The sequence below is a fragment of the Gallus gallus genome, chromosome 1, assembly GCF_016699485.2.
Source record: "Gallus gallus isolate bGalGal1 chromosome 1, bGalGal1.mat.broiler.GRCg7b, whole genome shotgun sequence".
NCBI lineage: Eukaryota > Metazoa > Chordata > Aves > Galliformes > Phasianidae > Gallus > Gallus gallus.
The window spans coordinates 2,186,730-2,204,988 of NC_052532.1; the positions used below are offsets into that span (position 1 = coordinate 2,186,730).

At 60.5% G+C, this 18,259-nt stretch overlaps 4 protein-coding genes across 5 annotated transcripts in view; 3 read left to right on the forward strand and 1 right to left on the reverse strand.

Moving 5' to 3' along the window:
- The window catches only part of EXOC4 (exocyst complex component 4), a gene marked incomplete at its 5' end in the record, with an annotated part of 409,823 nt that overhangs the window by 227,109 nt on the left and 164,455 nt on the right, over window positions 1–18,259 (reverse strand).
- LOC121109261 (PHD finger protein 7-like) lies at window positions 410–4,417 on the forward strand. The gene is made up of 9 exons (XM_040663569.2): window positions 410–1,368; window positions 1,682–1,773; window positions 1,859–1,951; window positions 2,191–2,315; window positions 2,473–2,635; window positions 2,727–2,833; window positions 3,049–3,162; window positions 3,319–3,437; window positions 3,600–4,417. The coding sequence occupies exons 1-9, from the start codon at window positions 1,326–1,328 to the stop codon at window positions 4,181–4,183; spliced, it is 1,440 nt and encodes a 479-aa protein (XP_040519503.1). The 5' UTR covers window positions 410–1,325; the 3' UTR covers window positions 4,184–4,417.
- Window positions 8,860–10,776, forward strand: LOC107055494 (PHD finger protein 7-like). The gene is made up of 6 exons (XM_040663631.1): window positions 8,860–8,952; window positions 9,268–9,359; window positions 9,451–9,552; window positions 9,801–9,925; window positions 10,088–10,250; window positions 10,342–10,776. Exons 1-6 carry the CDS (start codon window positions 8,910–8,912, stop codon window positions 10,609–10,611), a joined length of 795 nt encoding a protein of 264 aa, XP_040519565.1. The 5' UTR covers window positions 8,860–8,909; the 3' UTR covers window positions 10,612–10,776.
- Window positions 14,315–17,416, forward strand: LOC101750035 (G2/M phase-specific E3 ubiquitin-protein ligase-like). 2 transcript variants are annotated; one of them, XM_015284962.3, is made up of 9 exons: window positions 14,315–14,473; window positions 14,789–14,880; window positions 14,966–15,058; window positions 15,299–15,423; window positions 15,581–15,743; window positions 15,835–15,941; window positions 16,158–16,271; window positions 16,428–16,546; window positions 16,712–17,412. In XM_015284962.3, the coding sequence occupies exons 1-9, from the start codon at window positions 14,431–14,433 to the stop codon at window positions 17,293–17,295; spliced, it is 1,440 nt and encodes a 479-aa protein (XP_015140448.3). In that variant the 5' UTR covers window positions 14,315–14,430; the 3' UTR covers window positions 17,296–17,412. The 2 variants fall into 2 exon arrangements, with proteins under 2 accessions (XP_015140448.3, XP_040519479.1); XM_040663545.1 differs by having other exon boundaries at window positions 14,966–15,423; window positions 16,712–17,416.

An 18,259-nucleotide genomic window follows, 5' to 3' on the forward strand; every position in this document is an offset into this window, starting at 1 on the left:
AGGAAGGAAGGAAGGGCTACGAACGGCTTGCCGCCTGAGCAGGCCGGCCCCGGCCTCGGTCCCGGGCCGCGCGATCCGCGAGAGGGATAAGGGCAGAGAGCAAGCAGGTAGTTCGAACCAACAGAAAACACAACGGCAGCGATCTGAGGACGAACGGTGTTTTACTACAGTTAACCAAAGCCAGCGAAAGGAGAGGGACAAGACGTCCCAAAGGACGAGGCAAACCACGACCGTGCCAGGGAAGCCCGCGCTTTTCCTCCGCGGCGAGCTGAGGCGGCCAGAGGCAGAGCGAGCGCCGGCTGCGCTCCGGGCCGGAGCTCCACCGCACTTCCACTCCGCCTCAAGGCCTCCGGGGATGCCGCCCCGCCCCTTCCCTCCGGGAGCCCCAAACGCCCAAAAAGCCGGAAACACGGAACCAGAACATCCACTCGACAACTCCCACTGTTCTGCACGATGTTCCGATGTGGAAAACCGACAAGAAAAAATCGCAAAACCACAACAAGCAGGCATGGGGAGCTGACCGTCCCTCTCTGCTCTGCCCTCCTGAAGACCCATCTGGAGCAACGCATCCACGCCTGGGGCACCCAATACGAGAAAGACAGGGAGCTGCTGCAGAGGGTCCAAGAAGGGCCACAAAGATGATCCGAGGGCTGCAGCACCTCCCCTACAAAGACAGGCTGAGGGAGCCGCGGCTCCACAGCCTGGAGAACAGAACAGAAGGCAAAGAGGAGACCTCACCAAAGCCTTCCAGTACCTGAAAAGGACCTACAGGAAGGCTGGGGATGGTCTTTTTAAAAAGCCATGAAGCACCAGGACGACGGAAAACAGCTTCCGACTGAAAGAGGGTGCGTTCCAACCAGATATTGGGAAGAAATTCTCCACGGTGAGGGCGATCCCTGTCAGCCGTGGAGGACAGGTATCCCCTCACGGAAGACGTGGGATGCTACCCAGGCAAACGGACAGCCATGGAGAAAGGTGTCGAGCAATGGAGGGAATGAGGCGTGCTGGACGTGATGCACAATAGTGACAAAAAGAGGGCAGATCGACACTGGCTGCTGGGAGGAAATCCTTCAAAGGTTGCCCAGAGAAGCTGTGGAGTTGCCTGGAACTGCCTGGAAGCCTCCTGCCTGGAAGCCAAGGGCCCACGCCCACAGCCGCCATCAGGCGGTGAGCGTGATGTCACAGTACGTGTCAGAGTGCACCCATTGTGACGCGCGAAGCCTGGAGCACAGCAATAGCTGCCGGGCTCAGCCTGAGCGTCAGTGCGGCCTGGCGAGGCGTGGAGAGAGCAGGGACTCTCGCAGTGCTCGCTGTTAACGCACATCATGTCCGATAGGAAGCGGAAGGCCTCCAGCTCGGAGGAGCCAGGTGAGAGCACAGCATCCCTGTGCACAGCTCCCGATGCTGGGCAAGGGGCGCTGGGCCTCTGCCTGCGGCTGGAACTGAGAGGGGAGGAAGGGGCAGGCAGGAGCTCCCAGGCAGGCATGGGGCTGGGCCCCTCTGCTCCTCGGCAAGGGGGCCCAGCTTGGGCTGTGGCTGCCTGGGGCCTGCCGTGGCCCCTTCCCCTCCACCGCCTCCAGCCAGCACGGCAGGCACAGAGCAGGACCCTGGGGACAGCCCTCAGGGACGTCTGGTCCTGCCAGCTGCTCACCGCTGCTTGCATTTGCTCTCTCCTCTGCAGTGTGTGCGCTGTGTGGCCAGGCAGATGTCGACCCAGACATCTGCGGGCACACACTTTTTGAGACTGGGATTCGTGTCCATGAGTTCTGCTTGGTGAGTTCCCCCATGGGCACCTTCCACATTCCTGCCGGGGATGCTCCCTGTCCTTCCTTCCTAATCAGCTCTTTCTCTCCTACAGACGTCTGCCAACATCACGTCTAAAGCAAGACCAGGAATTGAGGTCCTCCCGCTTGCTGCCATCGCACGCAAGGTCAGGCAGGCAAACAAGAAGGTGAGGACCTGTACAGAGCAGGCAGGTTTGGGCCAGCAGGGCTCACTCCAGCTTACTCTGGAGCCAATGTCCAGCAGCCTCCAGGAAAAGTCCTGCCTATACGACATCAGCCCTGCCCGCCAGGCAGCTTTGCAGAGGGGCTCCCTGCAGTGCCCACATCCTCTGCCCTGCCCAGAGGTGTGGGGCCAGCCATGGAGGCCCTCAGCCTGTCGCTGATGGGGCTCTTCTGCTCTTTCCAGCAATGCTGTGTTTGCGGCGAGAGGGGGGCTGCCATCACATGCGCAGAGAGAGGCTGTGCACGCAGCTTCCATCTGCCCTGTGCCAAGGACGGGGAATGCATCACCCAGTACTTTGGAGACTACAGGTAAGGGCTCTCAGCAGCAGCCAAGCCACGGAGGAACCCGCAGTTACACCTCCCAGCAGCCTGACTGAGCCAGAGCCAGGGCCTGGGGGCTCCTTCCTGGTCCCCTGCCCTCCTCGCAGCACTTCTCACCGTGCCCATCCCTTCCGTCTTCCCCCAGGTCCTTCTGCTGGGAGCACCGCCCTCAACAGGCCACTCAGGAAGCTCCAGCACAAGGCACCATCTGCCTCATCTGCTTGGAGCCTGTGGGGGACAGCTTGTCCTACCACACCATGGTGTGCCCAGCCTGCAAACACGTCTGGTTCCACCGGGACTGCATCCAGGTAGGAGCCCACCCCGCACCCTGCAGGCACGCTCGGTGCTCAGCAGCACCAGGCGCTGCTCACGCTCACCCTGCTTGTGCTTCTCCTGCAGCAACAGGCCTTGAGTGCTGGCACTGCGTACTTCGAGTGCCCCGGCTGCCGAGACTACATTCTCTTCTGTGAAGAGATGTCCAACATGGGGATCCACATCCCATTAAGGTTGGTGTCCTGCCCAGTTCTGCTGACGTTAAGGCTGCAGTGCTGGGCCTGCCCAGGGACTGGCTCAGCAGCCATGACCCTTGGCTGTCGCATGACCATGTGCCCCAGCTTCGTGGAGAAGCTGGAAGCGGACATGGGGTGGATGAGATGGGATAACCTTGGGTCTTATGCTGGGCACACTGGGGGCTCATCGCTTCCCTTCCCTTCTCTTGTAGAGACGCATCGTGGGAGGACGAGGAGTCCTATGAACCCCTTCTAGAGATGCACAGCCGCTGCGATGCCAGCCAGTGCCTTTACCACGGAGGCAGAGAGCAGGCACAGAGTAGGGGGTGAGTTACCACAGCAGCTCGCTGGGGCTCTGCGGGGGATCTCAGCCTCACCGCAGGCTGGGGGAGCAAGCACTGAGCAACAGGGACGTGCTGTGCCGGGAACTCCCTGGCTTGGATCACTCGGCCCTCACAGCCACAACCTCTTTGCTTCCCCAGGCCCTGGGAGCTCATCCTGTGCAGCTCCTGTGCTGCTGAGGGCACCCATCGACAGTGCTCCCACTTGAGCAACACCACAGACATGTGGGAGTGCAACAGCTGTGCTGGCCTGGCTACCGGTAAGAGGCAATCAGCCGCGAGGCACCGCGCTGGGGCCAGGCAAGGCCTGCCTGCAAGTGCTCGGGCCACCGTTGCCAGAGTCTGTCTGCCCCAAGTGGGATGGCAGATCCCACTGGGCTGCTGCAGCTCCAGGCTCACGACCTTCCTGCCTCCCCTTACAGCCTCCAGCGCCAACGCTGAGTTCGCCACTCCCAGCACTGCCAGCCAGACGGCTCCGGGTCCGGGTCCATCCAGCAGCTCCATGGAGCCTGAGACCTTTGGCTCCATGCCCGCCAGCCAGGCACCATTGGGGACATCACAGAGCTCCCAGCTGCCTGAGCACAGCGACCTGCCCAGTGTGCCTGAGACGGAGCAGGGGACAAACGGCGCACGTTCACCGGAGGACCGGGCTACCCCTGAGCAGCTGCGAGGACGCCGTGGGAGCAGGCGAACAGCAGCCCCACGTGCTGAGAGCGACTCCCACGCAGCCACCAGGCGGAGGGCATCAGGCTCCTCCAGGGCGTCTCCGGCAGCTGCACGCAGAAGACGTCGCAGGCAGCGTTCAGGAAGAAGCTGCACACGGAGCCGCTCCCCGCTGCAACGTCGGGACCCGAGCTCCCAGAGCCGGCCAAGAAGACGCCATGGCAGCAGGCGAAGGCCAGCCTCAAGGGAGCAGAGCGCCACCCGCAGATCAACAAGATCTGCCACTTCGAGGTCCCCAAGGGCTTCCAGAGTGCCCCGACGCAGGGGACAGGCCAGGCGCTGAAGGCAGACAAGGACCCTCACCCAAAGCCCTCCCCTTTCTTAGTTCAAAACCATCCCCCCTTGACCTATCGCCATCCACCCTTGGCAAACAGTCATACCCCCCCCCCATCCCCCCTGCTTTCTCTGGTCCCAAGAGTCCAACACAATAAAGATCAGAGATCCCCCCCAGACAGCTGTCGGTTTCCTCTTTCCCCGCTTCTGCTGACATGGGCAGAGGTAGGGACCTTGACAACACGGTTGTCTCCTCCCCAGACCTCCCTTCACCTGGCCCAGTCCAGGCTGAGCTGCGTTCAGGGCCACATCCCCAGCGGGGCACAGGGCCCCCATTCCTCAAGAACCCAAACCGCACTGGCAGGGGCAGCCCGGTGCTGGGCTTGGGGTGCCACCGTCTTCAGGGTACATGGCAGGTCCAGGGCTGCTTCCAGCTGCGTCACAGCTTGGGCTTTCCTCCTGCACGAGGGCACTGCTGCCACGTCTGAGGGGGAACGTTTCTAAGCTCAGGGAGGGAAGCCTTAGCGTGGATGCCAGGACCAAGTTCTTCACAGAGAGAGTGCTGAGGTGCTGGGATAGGCAGCCCACAGACGACGTGGGTGCTCCATCCCTGGACGCCTTTGGAGCCAACGACAACTCAGCAGGCCCTGCAACCGCTCCAACCCTCCAACGCAGGCGGCAGTTGCTCCAGCTGTCACGACGAGGCCTGCAGCTGCTTCAACCCTGCTGACAGGCCCTGCCGTTGTGACGGGCCCTGTGCTTGCCCCAGCCCTTACGCTGGGTGCTGTGGTTGCTCTAAGCCCTGCCGTGGGCCGTGCGCTTGCTTCTGCCCTCGAGACAGGCCCTGCGCTTGTGACAGGCCCTGCGACAGGCCCTGCAGCTGCTCCAGGCCCTGTGAGAGGACTGGTGGTTCAGCCACAGAACCCATCTGTGCCACTGCCAGGTGCCCGTGGTCACAAGCTCACCAGAGAAAACGGCTGAGAATGTCGGCGCATTTAGTAAGGAAATAAACTTCCACAAAGATAGGAACGGGGGAAGAGGATGAGGACGGAGCCGAGCCATCGCAAGAAATCTGCGGGAAACAGCTCAGGGAGAGGCAGGGACCCGCAGTCCCCTCACAGAGTGCGAGCGCAGGGGCTCTGAGGCGCTGTGAGCAGAGCCACGAGTGACGGGGTCAAATCCTGAACGTACAAAGGCTCCTCTCAGGGGCCGTGCTCAACCAGGAGCGTGGCTGAACAGAGCCAGCAGACAGACTGTGGCACAGCCGTTGGCGCAGGCACGGCGAGCTGGGAAGGCAGACTCTCCCTCCCCACTCAGGAGACCACCTCACCTATTGGCTTCCTCCTCGACAACAAACCTAGCCGTGGCCTCCACCAGGAAGAAAGCTCTTGCCAAAAAGAATGCAGCTACCCAAACTGCGTGCCTACCCAGGAATACAGCTCCTCAGGTCTCGGGCCGCACGGAGTGCCCGAGCCTGCTGCTGCCATCCGAGGGCGGCAGAGAGACCACCTGCATGAGGTGAGAGCAGGTGGATGGTCTGCTCAGCCTGGTGGCAGCGCTCTCGGGGGAGCTGGGGACACTAAGGAACGCCAGGCAATTAGAATCACAGCATGCTTTGGGCTGGAAGGGACCTTTCACACCATCTCGTTCCAGCCCCCCCGCCGCAGGCAGGGACGCCAACCACCACACCAGGCTGCCCAGGGCCCCATCCAGCCTGGCCTTGAATGCTTCCAGGGAGGGGGCATCCACAGCCTCCTTGGGCAACCCGTTCCAGTGTCTCACCACCCTCACAGTAACGCATTACTTCCTAATATTCAGTCCAAATCAACCCTCTTCCAGTTCCAAGCCATTTCCCCTCGTCCTGTCGCAACATGCCCTCATGAAACGTCCCTCCCCAGCTTTTCCGTAGCCCCCGTTCCAGTACTGACGGGCCGCCAGAAGGTCTCCTCGCAGCCTTCTCTTCTCCATGCTGAAGTACCCAAAACTCCCTCAGCCTGTCCCCGTCCCTGAGCTGCTCCAGCCCTCTGATCATCTTCGTGGCCCTCCCCTGGCCCTGCCCCAACAACTCCATCTCCTTCTTGCGTTGGGGGCTCCAGAACTCGACGCAATAGGCATGGTTTAGGCATGGCTTAGGCATGGCTTAGTGGGCAATATTGCTGAGGGGTGGACAGTTGGTCTAGGTGATCTCAGAGGTCTTCTCCAGCCTTCCTCCAAGGTTCAAGGATCTCTGAGTCTACGATTCTATGATTCTAAGAACAGGCAGAACTCATAGAGGTGACAATAACTGTCCAACTCCTGACGACGGATGAAAAGACTTCAGCCATCATCTGGCTGAGCACTGTGCCCCCTGGCCGCTCTGCTAACAGGAGAACGGGGCCTGCGGCCCGAACCTAGTGGGCAGCAACGCCAGGCATCTGGGATCCCTTTGAAGGGAAGAGGACACTGACAAAGCCATTGGGAAAGGGATATCTCCTATAGAAGCGATTCTTTCTCTGCCAGGAAGGAAAAGTATCCTTTCAGATAAGATCTGGGATGTTACCCCGGCAAGCGGAAAGGTGTCGAGGGAAGCCTGAGGGAATTAGCTGCGCTCGGAGGTGGCGTATAATCTTGAACAAAAAGGGAGATAGATGTAGATTGGATGTTGGGAGGAAATCCTTTAGTCGGAGGGCAACGATGCACTGGAACAGGTTGCCCAGAGAAGCTGTGGAGCTGCCACTCTCTTGCTTGGCAGGTGAGGGCCCGCACCCACATCCCCCATGACCACGTGGTGAGGTGACCACAGTGCCACAGAGGGTGGCAGGGAGCGGCCACTGTCACCCATCAGGCCGGCCAGGACTTCTGGTGCCCAACTTGAAAGGACTTCGACAAGTTTAGATTCCGAGCAGCATTTCTTATTTCTGGGACTACTCTGGCTTCAGGGAACTGGGATCCCCGTGGAGGAGACTGTCCTTTCCACAGGAACAAACTTAGAAAAATGCTAATACGTTAAGAAATATGGAAATGTTGTGAAAGCATACAAACAAGCTGCCTGCTAGTAGCCTAGCCACAGCCGTACTTCTCGGACTGTCTCTTGCCAGTCCCTTTAAACCTCTCCTTTCACCTACAATTTACGGGGCAAGCAGCCTTACAGAGCAAACAGCAGAGCTCAATATGCTCTGCCAGCGCACGCTCTACTAACACCCGTGTCTTTCACCGTGGACACGGATCCCCTGCCAGGCTGGATCTCCATCTCACCCAACACACATTTCCTGACCGAGTTTAGATGCACACTTGAAGGGAACTGTGGGCCAGTTTCCCTCCACCGACTGCGTAACAGTTCAAGCTTTGATGCGTGGAGATAAATGTTTCTTCTGAGCCGGACAAACCCAAAGACAAATGCTCATCATTCCACAAGGCATGATGCCAGCCTGCATTTCATCTCTGGCTCGACACATCACTGCTGTGTGAGCTTCAGGGGCTTACTTCATTTCTCCTCAAAGTCTCGGAATTCCTCACCTCCAACAGAACTTACTTATGCTTGTCTAGTAAAAGTATTTGAACGCACAAACACTCGGGTTAAATAAGACATAAACTGCAACTTAAAATTTAAGAAATACAGAGGAACGACAAAAGTTTGGGGAAATGGGAGCAGGCAGGTTTTCTCTCTGGAGAGAGAATAAAAAGAGCCCAAATGTCACTGCAGTGAAAAAGGCACCAAAGGAAGAGAGAGCTGAAAGCTGAGCTCAGCTGCGGTCATGAAAGCTCAAGCCACGCTAGAAGGAATATGCTTGGGCAGCTCACAGTTCACAAACATCAAGTTTTGGGGTTTTCCTTCCGTTCCTTCAACTCAGCTTCACATTGAAGAGAAGGACACATATGTGTCTTGATGCGCATCATTGACGCTTTCCCTGCTGCCTACAACACAGAAGTGGAATCGAGGAGTTCTGCACTTTACACAAACACTGCAGATACGACGCTAAGGTCGTGCCAGCAATACAGCAGCAGAGTTGGTTACCAAAGAATCAGAGAAAGACTTGCGTTGGAAGGGACCTTACACACTGAACTAATCCCAACCACCTGCCATGGCCACAGTTGCCACTGGGGAAGGTTACAATTAGGGCCCCATCCAGCCTGGCCTCGAACATCACCACGGGTGGGGCGTCCACAGCTCCTCTGGGCAGCCCGCGCCACTGGCTCACCAGACTCAGAGTCAAGAATCTCCTCGAAGACTTAATCTAATCTCCTCTTCTGGATTCAAGCTCGATTACGCCATGTCCTGTCCCTATCAGACCATGTAAAAAGTCACTCACCACACACACTAGGACACCAAATATGCCGTTAACTTGCAACTTTTACTAGACCCTCCCGAAACCAAGACTGGACTCAGATCAGAAGTGCTGGCGTGGAAGCCGGGCTGCAAGCGTGGCCAAGGGACAGCTGCACTTCAGCATCTGCCGCGAGGAGCAGCGCCAGCAGGTTGAGGGAGGCCGTCCTTCCTCTCAGCTGCACAGCAGCGCCGGGTCCTCACTCAGTGCTGCCTACAAGGGCTGCCACCCTCTTGCTTGAGGGCCCCCACCCACACCCCCACCGAGGCCGTGGTGACCGTGATGTCACAGTGCGTGTCAGAGTGCGCCCATTGTGACGCGTGAAGCCTGGAGCACAGCAATAGCTGCCGGGCTCAGCCTGAGCGTCAGTGCAGGCCTGGCGAGGCGCAGAGAGAGCAGGGACTCTCGCAGTGCTCGCTGTTAACGCACATCATGTCCGATAGGAAGCGGAAGGCCTCCAGCTCGGAGGAGCCAGGTGAGAGCACAGCATCCCTGTGCACAGCTCCCGATGCTGGGCAAGGGGCGCTGGGCCTCTGCCTGCGGCTGAGAGATGAGAGGGGAGGAAGGGGCAGGCAGGAGCTCCCAGGCAGGCATGGGGCTGGGCCCCTCTGCTCCTCGGCAAGGGGGCCCAGCTTGGGCTGTGGCTGCCTGGGGCCTGCCGTGGCCCCTTCCCCTCCACCGCCTCCAGCCAGCACGGCAGACACAGAGCAGGAGCCTGGGGACAGCCCTCAGGGACGTCTGGTCCCTGCCAGCTGCTCACCGCTGCTCGCATTTGCTCTCTCCTCTGCAGTGTGCGTGCTGTGTGGCCGGGCAGGTGGTGACCCGGACATCTTTGGGCGCACTATTGGCGACGGTTCCGTTTGTACCCATGAGTTCTGCTTGGTGAGTTCCCCCAGGTGATCCTCAACGCTTCCTGCCGGGATGCTCCCTTCCTTCCTGACCTCACGACTTCCTGCTCTTTTCTCTCCCAAAGACTTTTGCCCATATCGCTTTGGAAGAAAGACCCCCAGGAGAGGAATCTGTGGCCTTTGACCATGCTGTCCTCACACACAGAGTCAAGCAGGCAAACCAGAAGGTGAGGACCTGTACAGGGAAGGCACATTTGTGCCAGGAGGTCTCACACCTGGACACAAAGAAAGCCATCGCAGCCCTGCCAACCACAGCCAGGACAATGTCCTACCCCTAGGAGTTTAGCCATGTCCACCTGGCAGCTTTGCAGAGTGTGACCCAGCAGTGCCCGCATCCTGTGCCCTGCCCAGAGGTGTGGGGCTGGCTGTGGAGGCCCCGAGCCTGTCGCTGATGGGGCTCTTCTGCTCTTTCCAGCAATGCTGTGTTTGCGGCGAGAGGGGGGCTGCCATCACATGCGCAGAGAGCGGCTGTGAACGCAGCTTCCATCTGCCCTGCGCTGCGGATGGCGAGTGCATCACCCAGTACTTCGGAGAGCACAGGTAAGGGCTGTCAGCAGCAGCCAAGCCAGGGAAAAAGCCCTAAGGTCACCTCCCAGCAGCCTGCCAGGGCCAGGGCCAGGGCCAGGGCCAGGGGCTCCGTCCTGGTCCTCTGCCCTCCTCCCAGCACTTCTCACCATGCCCATCCCTTCCACCTTCCCCCAGGTCCTTCTGCTGGGAGCACCGCCCTCGACAGGCAGCAGTGGCAGCTCCAGCAGAAGACACCTCCTGCGTCATCTGCCAGGAGACCGTGGGGGACTGCCCGTCCTACCACACCCTGGTGTGCCCAGCGTGCACACACACCTGGTTCCACCGGGCCTGCATCCAGGTAGGAGCCCTCCCCTCGCCCTGCAGGCACGCTTGGTGCTCAGCAGCACCAGGCACTGCTCACACTCATGCTGCTTGTGCTTCTCGTGCAGCAACATGCCTTGAATGCTGGCACGGTGTGCTTCCGCTGCCCCGCTTGCAGAGACAGTACCGTCTTCTGCACGGAAATGTCCACCATGGGGATCCAAATCCCAGCCAGGTTGGTGTCCTTCTGCCAAACCGTCCAGATGAGAAGGCGCGAGCGCTGGGCCTGCCTGCCCACGGACTGTTGCAGCAGGCCTGGCACTCGGCTGTCTCATCAGCACGTGCCTCAGCTTCATGGAGAAGCTAAAAATGGGGGTGGGGTGGATGAGATGGGATAACCTGTGATCTGATGCTGGGGACACTGGGGGCTCATCACTTCCCCTCCCTTCTCTTGTAGAAGACCGCTATGGGAAGACAATCGCATGTACACATCACTGCTGGAGAGGCACAGGCGCTGCGACGCCAGGAAGTGCCTTTACCCCCGAGGCAGACGGCAGGCAGATCTAAGGGGGTGAGTTACCACAGCAGCTCTCTGCGGCTTCGCAGGGGATCTCAGCCTCCCCACAGGCTGGGGGAGCAAGGACTGAGCACCAGAGATGTGCTGTGCCAGGCACTCCCTGCCTTGGACTCACTCGGTCCTCACGGCCACAACCCCTTTGCTTCCCCAGGCCCTGGCAGCTGATCCTGTGCAGCTCCTGTGCTGCTGTGGGCACCCACCGACGGTGCTCCTGCTTGAGCAACACAACCACCACCTGGGAGTGCGACAGCTGTGCTGGCCTGGGTACCGGTAAGAGGCAATCAGCCGCGTGCCGCTGCGCTGGGGCCAGGCAAGGCCTGCCTGCAAGTGCTCGCGGCAGCTTTCAAAGAGTCTCTCTGCCCCAGGAGGGATGGCAGCCTGTCCCTACCCGGGGCTACAGGTTCCTCCTGCTGACCTTCCCGCCTCCCCTTACAGCCTCCAGCACCATCGCGCAGCTCGCTGCACTCAGCGCTGCCAGCCAGGACGGCCAGGGGACATCCCACAGCCTCCAGCAACCATGAGCACAGCAGGGCCGGCCCCACCAGCCAGGCAGCATCAGCGACCATCACACACTTCCCAGCTGCCACAGCTCAGCAGTCAGAACAGTGAGTCGGGACAGACAGAACACGGGACAACCCGCTCACATTTTCCTGACCGTCAGGATGCATCATGAGCTGCACCAAGCACACTGTGGCAGCAGATGTGCAGCAGCACCAAGCGCTGAAAGCAGCTCACACCCATCCACCAGACGGGGCACATCGGGATCCTCCAGAGCAGACACAGCGCCTGCGCGCAGGAGGCATCCCAGGCAGCAGGGGAACAAGCCGGACACGGAGCCGCTCCCCGCTGCAAGGTCCGGCTCCTCGTTCCCACAGCCGGACCAGAAGACCTCAAGGCAGCAGGAGAACAGCAGCTCCAGCTGCTCAGAACAGCACCCACAGCACCAGCAGAGCAGCCACACAGAGGACCTCGAGGGCTTCCCTGCCTTCACACACTGGGGAACGGCCCAGGCAGCCAGGGGAGGCCCGCATGCGAAGACGTTCCTCAGTGGCACATCGAGCCCCACGTGTCAGCAGCCGGCCCTGAGGAGGCTGCAGGACACGGTTCCAACAGTGGCGGCTATCCTGGGCACAAAGTCACTCCTGGGTCCAACATCCAAGCCAACATCCCCCCACAGGCAGCCTGAGAAATGGTGGCATGGATAGCCATTCCAACAGCAGGGCTATCCCAAGCTTAAAGTCACTCCTGAGTCCAACGTCAAAAACAACATTCCCCCCTCACAGTCAGCCCCCCAAAATACGGCATGGAAACAGCCCTATGCCAGCTCCATGTGCTGACTCTAATCCCTATATCCAACACAATAAACCCAACCATCCCACACACACTTCTCTGACTGACGCTTCTTCTCTGCTTGTCCTGACATGGGCAGACGTGGGCACTGGGACATAGATTGGTGGAGCCACACTCCGCCGTCCTTGCAGGAAAGGCACCAGGAGACACTCTACAAGTAGCAGTGGGTCATCTACCCTCTAGCAGTCAGACGTGAGGGGGGAACTCAGGGATTGTGAGGGATGGAAACGACTGCCTGCTCAGGGCAGCAAGCAGACTGCCTCGCTGCCTGTGCCACCTGCCCAGGTGCCCGTTGTTCTCTTGAGGAGACCTCACTGTGGCCTTCCAGTACTTGAAGGGAGCATATCAACAGGAGGGGTAAGACTGTTTGCGAGGATGGAGAGTGATAGGACAAGGGGGAATGGTTTTAAACCGAGACAGGGGAGGTTTAGGTTAGATATTAGGTGGAAGCTTTTCACACACACGGTGGTGGCACACTGGAACAGGCTGCCCAAGAAGGTTGTGGATGCCCCACTCCTAGAGGCATTCAAGGCCAGGCGGGATGTGGCTCTGGGCAGCCTGGTCTGCTGCCTGGCGACCACCTACACGGCACGGGGACTGAAACTCGATGAGCATTATGGTCCTTTTCAGCCCCGGCCATTCTGTGAATACCTATGAGGCTCTGGGGCTGGAGGGACAGAGGGATGTGGATGTGGATGAAGGTCCCTCCACGTTGCAGGGCTTGCCCTGGGCAAGTCAGACTGCCCTGTGTCAACACATCATCAATCGGGAAAAAAAGAAGAGCCGTCATCATGGGGGACTCCCTCCTGAGGGGAACACAGGGCCCCACGGGCCGCTCACAGCCACCCCCTCGGGATGTGCTGTCACAGGGTCATCCCTAGGTCTAAGGTCCGTGCCAGGGGGGCACAGGACACGCGAGAAAGGGGGGGGAGGAAGGGGAAGAGAGACAAAGAAGCGAAGGAGAAGGAAGGAAGGAAGGGCTACGAACGGCTTGCCGCCTGAGCAGGCCGGCCCCGGCCCCGGCCCCGGGCCGCGCGATCCGCGAGAGGGGAAAGGGCAGAGAGCAAGCAGGTAGTTCGAACCAACAGAAAACACAACGGCAGCGATCTGAGGACGAACGGTGCTTTACTACAGTTAACCAAAGCCAGCAAAAGGAGAGGGACAAGACGACCCAAAGGACGAGGCAAACCACGACCGTGCCAGGGAAGCCCGCGCTTTTCCTCCGCGGCGAGCTGAGGCGGCCAGAGGCAGAGCGAGCGCCGGCTGCGCTCCGGGCCGGAGCTCCACCGCACTTCCACTCCGCCTCAAGGCCTCCGGGGATGCCGCCCCGCCCCTTCCCTCCGGGAGCCCCAAACGCCCAAAAAGGCGGAAACACGGAACCAGAACATCCACTCGACAACTCCCACTGTTCTGCACGATGTTCCGATGTGGAAAACCGACAAGAAAAAATCGCAAAACCACAACAAGCAGGCATGGGGAGCTGACCGTCCCTCTCTGCTCTGCCCTCCTGAAGACCCATCTGGAGCAACGCATCCACGCCTGGGGCACCCAATACAAGAAAGACAGGGAGCTGCTGCAGAGGGTCCAAGAAGGGCCACAAAGATGATCCGAGGGCTGCAGCACCTCCCCTACAAAGACAGGCTGAGGGAGCCGCGGCTCCACAGCCTGGAGAACAGAACAGAAGGCAAAGAGGAGACCTCACCAAAGCCTTCCAGTACCTGAAAAGGACCTACAGGAAGGCTGGGGATGGTCTTTTTAAAAAGCCATGAAGCACCAGGACGACGGAAAACAGCTTCCGACTGAAAGAGGGTGCGTTCCAACCAGATATTGGGAAGAAATTCTCCACGGTGAGGGCGATCCCTGTCAGCCGTGGAGGACAGGTATCCCCTCACGGAAGACGTGGGATGCTACCCAGGCAAACGGACAGCCATGGAGAAAGGTGTCGAGCAATGGAGGGAATGAGGCGTGCTGGACGTGATGCACAATAGTGACAAAAAGAGGGCAGATGGACACTGGCTGCTGGGAGGAAATCCTTCAAAGGTTGCCCAGAGAAGCTGTGGAGTTGCCTGGAACTGCCTGGAAGCCTCCTGCCTGGAAGCCAAGGGCCCACGCCCACAGCCGCCATCAGGCGGTGACCGTGATGTCACAGTACGTGTCAGAGTGCAGCCCATTGTGACGCGCGAAGCCTGGAGCACAGCAATAGCTGCCGGGCTCAGCCTGAGCGTCAGTGCGGCCTGGCGAGGCGTGGAGAGAGCAGGGACTCTCGCAGTGCTCGCTGTTAACGCACATCATGTCCGATAGGAAGCGGAAGGCCTCCAGCTCGGAGGAGCCAGGTGAGAGCACAGCATCCCTGTGCACAGCTCCCGATGCTGGGCAAGGGGCGCTGGGCCTCTGCCTGCGGCTGAGAACTGAGAGGGGAGGAAGGGGCAGGCAGGAGCTCCCAGGCAGGCCATGGGGCTGGGCCCCTCTGCTCCTCGGCAAGTGGGCCCAGCTTGGGCTGTGGCTGCCTGGGGCCTGCCGTGGCCCCTTCCCCTCCACCGCCTCCAGCCAGCACGGCAGGCACAGAGCAGGACCCTGGGGACAGCCCTCAGGGACGTCTGGTCCCGCCAGCTGCTCACCGCTGCTTGCATTTGCTCTCTCCTCTGCAGTGTGTGCGCTGTGTGGCCAGGCAGATGTCGACCCGGACATCTGCGGGCACACACTTTTCGAGACTGGGATTCGTGTCCATGAGTTCTGCTTGGTGAGTTCCCCCATGGGCACCTTCCACATTCCTGCCGGGGATGCTCCCTGTCCTTCCTTCCTAATCAGCTCTTTCTCTCCTACAGACGTCTGCCAACATCACGTCTAAAGCAAGACCAGGAATTGAGGTCCTCCCGCTTGCTGCCATCGCACGCAAGGTCAGGCAGGCAAACAAGAAGGTGAGGACCTGTACAGAGCAGGCAGGTTTGGGCCAGCAGGGCTCACTCCAGCTTACTCTGGAGCCAATGTCCAGCAGCCTCCAGGACAAAGTCCTGCCCATACGACATCAGCCCTGCCCGCCAGGCAACTTTGCAGAGGGGCTCCCTGCAGTGCCCACATCCTCTGCCCTGCCCAGAGGTGTGGGGCCAGCCGTGGAGGCCCTGAGCCTGTCGCTCATGGGGCTCTTCTGCTCTTTCCAGCAATGCTGTGTTTGCGGCGAGAGGGGGGCTGCCATCACATGCGCAGAGAGAGGCTGTGCACGCAGCTTCCATCTGCCCTGCGCCAAGGACGGGGAATGCATCACCCAGTACTTTGGAGACTACAGGTAAGGGCTCTCAGCAGCAGCCAAGCCACGGAGGAACCCACAGTTACACCTCCCAGCAGCCTGACTGAGCCAGAGCCAGGCCCTGGGGGCTCCTTCCTGGTCCCCTGCCCTCCTCCCAGCACTTCTCACCGTGCCCATCCCTTCCGTCTTCCCCCAGGTCCTTCTGCTGGGAGCACCGCCCTCAACAGGCGACTCAGGACGCTCCAGCGCAAGGCACCATCTGCCTCATCTGCTTGGAGCCTGTGGGGGACAGCTTGTCCTACCACACCATGGTGTGCCCAGCCTGCAAACACGTCTGGTTCCACCGGGACTGCATCCAGGTAGGAGCCCACCCCGCACCCTGCAGGCACGCTCGGTGCTCAGCAGCACCAGGCACTGCTCACACTCACGCTGCTTATGCTTCTCCTGCAGCAACAGGCCTTGAGTGCTGGCACTGCGTACTTCGAGTGCCCCGGCTGCCGAGATTACATTCTCTTCTGTGAAGAGATGTCCAACATGGGGATCCACATCCCATTAAGGTCGGTGTCCTGCCCAGTTCTGCTGACGTTAAGGCTGCAGTGCTGGGCCTGCCCAGGGACTGGCTCAGCAGCCATAGGCCCTTGGCTGTCGCATGACCATGTGCCCCAGCTTCGTGGAGAAGCTGGAAGCGGACATGGGGTGGATGAGATAGGATAACCTTGGGTCTTATGCTGGGCACACTGGGGGCTCATCGCTTCCCTTCCCTTCTCTTGTAGAGACGCATCGTGGGAGGACGAGGAGTCCTATGAACCCCTTCTAGAGATGCACAGCCGCTGCGATGCCAGCCAGTGCCTTTACCACGGAGGCAGAGAGCAGGCACAGAGTAGGGGGTGAGTTACCACAGCAGCTCGCTGGGGCTCTGCGGGGGATCTCAGCCTCACCGCAGGCTGGGGGAGCAAGCACTGAGCAACAGGGACGTACTGTGCCAGGAACTCCCTGGCTTGGATCACTCGGCCCTCACAGCCACAACCTCTTTGCTTCCCCAGGCCCTGGGAGCTCATCCTGTGCAGCTCCTGTGCTGCTGAGGGCACCCATCGACAGTGCTCCCACTTGAGCAACACCACAGACATGTGGGAGTGCAACAGCTGTGCTGGCCTGGCTACCGGTAAGAGGCAATCAGCCGCGAGGCACCGCGCTGGGGCCAGGCAAGGCCTGCCTGCAAGTGCTCGGGCCACCGTTGCCAGAGTCTGTCTGCCCCAAGTGGGATGGCAGATCCCACTGGGCTGCTGCTGCAGCTCCAGGCTCACGACCTTCCTGCCTCCCCTTACAGCCTCCAGCGCCAACGCTGAGTTCGCCGCTCCCAGCACTGCCAGCCAGACGGCTCCGGGTCCGGGTCCATCCAGCAGCTCCATGGAGCCTGAGACCTTCGGCTCCATGCCCGCCAGCCAGGCACCACTGGGGACATCACAGAGCTCCCAGCTGCCTGAGCACAGTGACCTGCCCAGTGTGCCTGAGACGGAGCAGGGGACAAATGGCACACGTTCACCGGAGGACCGGGCTACCCCTGAGCAGCTGCGAGGACGCCGTGGGAGCAGGCAAAGAGCAGCCCCACGTGCTGACAGCGACTCCCACACAGCCACCAGGCGGAGGGCATCAGGCTCCTCCAGGGCGTCTCCGGCAGCTGCACGCAGAAGACGTCGCAGGCAGCGTTCAGGAAGAAGCCGCACACGGAGCCGCTCCCCGCTGCAACGTCGGGACCCGAGCTCCCAGAGCCGGCCAAGACGACGCCATGGCAGCAGGCGAAGGCCAGCCTCAAGGGAGCAGAGCGCCACCCGCAGATCAACAAGATCTGCCACTTCGAGATCCCCAAGGGCTTCCAGAGTGCCGCGACACAGGGGACAGGCCAGGCGCTGAAGGCGGACCCGGACCCTCACCCAAAGCCCTCCCCTTTCAAAACCATCCCCCCTTGACCTATCGCCACCCACCCTTGGCAAACAGTCATACCCCCCCCCCGTCCCCCCTGCTTTCTCTGGTCCCAAGAGTCCAACACAATAAAGATCAGAGATCCCCCCCAGACAGCTGTCGGTTTCATCCTTCCCCGCTTCTGCTGACATGGGCAGAGGTAGGGACCTTGACAACACGGTTGTCTCCTCCCCAGACCTCCCTTCACCTGGCCCAGTCCAGGCTGAGCTGCGTTCGGGCCACATCCCCAGCGGGGCACAGGGCCCCCATTCCTCAAGAACCCAAACCGCACTGGCAGGGGCAGCCCGGTTCTGGGCTTGGGGTGCCACCGTCTTCAGGGTACATGGCAGGTCCAGGGCTGCTTCCAGCTGCGTCACAGCTTGGGCTTTCCTCCTGCACGAGGGCACTGCTGCCACGTCTGAGGGGGAACGTTTCTAAGCTCAGGGAGGGAAGCCTTAGCGTGGATGCCAGGACCAAGTTCTTCACAGAGAGAGTGCTGAGGTGCTGGGATAGGCAGCCCACAGACGACGTGGGTGCTCCATCCCTGGACGCCTTTGGAGCCAACGACAACTCAGCAGGCCCTGCAACCGCTCCAACCCTCCAACGCAGGCGGCAGTTGCTCCAGCTGTCACGACGAGGCCTGCAGCTGCTTCAACCCTGCTGACAGGCCCTGCCGTTGTGACGGGCCCTGTGCTTGCCCCAGCCCTTACGCTGGGTGCTGTGGTTGCTCTAAGCCCTGCCGTGGGCCGTGCGCTTGCTTATGCCCTCGAGACAGGCCCTGCGCTTGTGACAGGCCCTGCGACAGGCCCTGCAGCTGCTCCAGGCCCTGTGAGAGGACTGGTGGTTCAGCCACAGAACCCATCTGTGCCACTGCCAGGTGCCCGTGGTCACAAGCTCACCAGAGAAAACGGCTGAG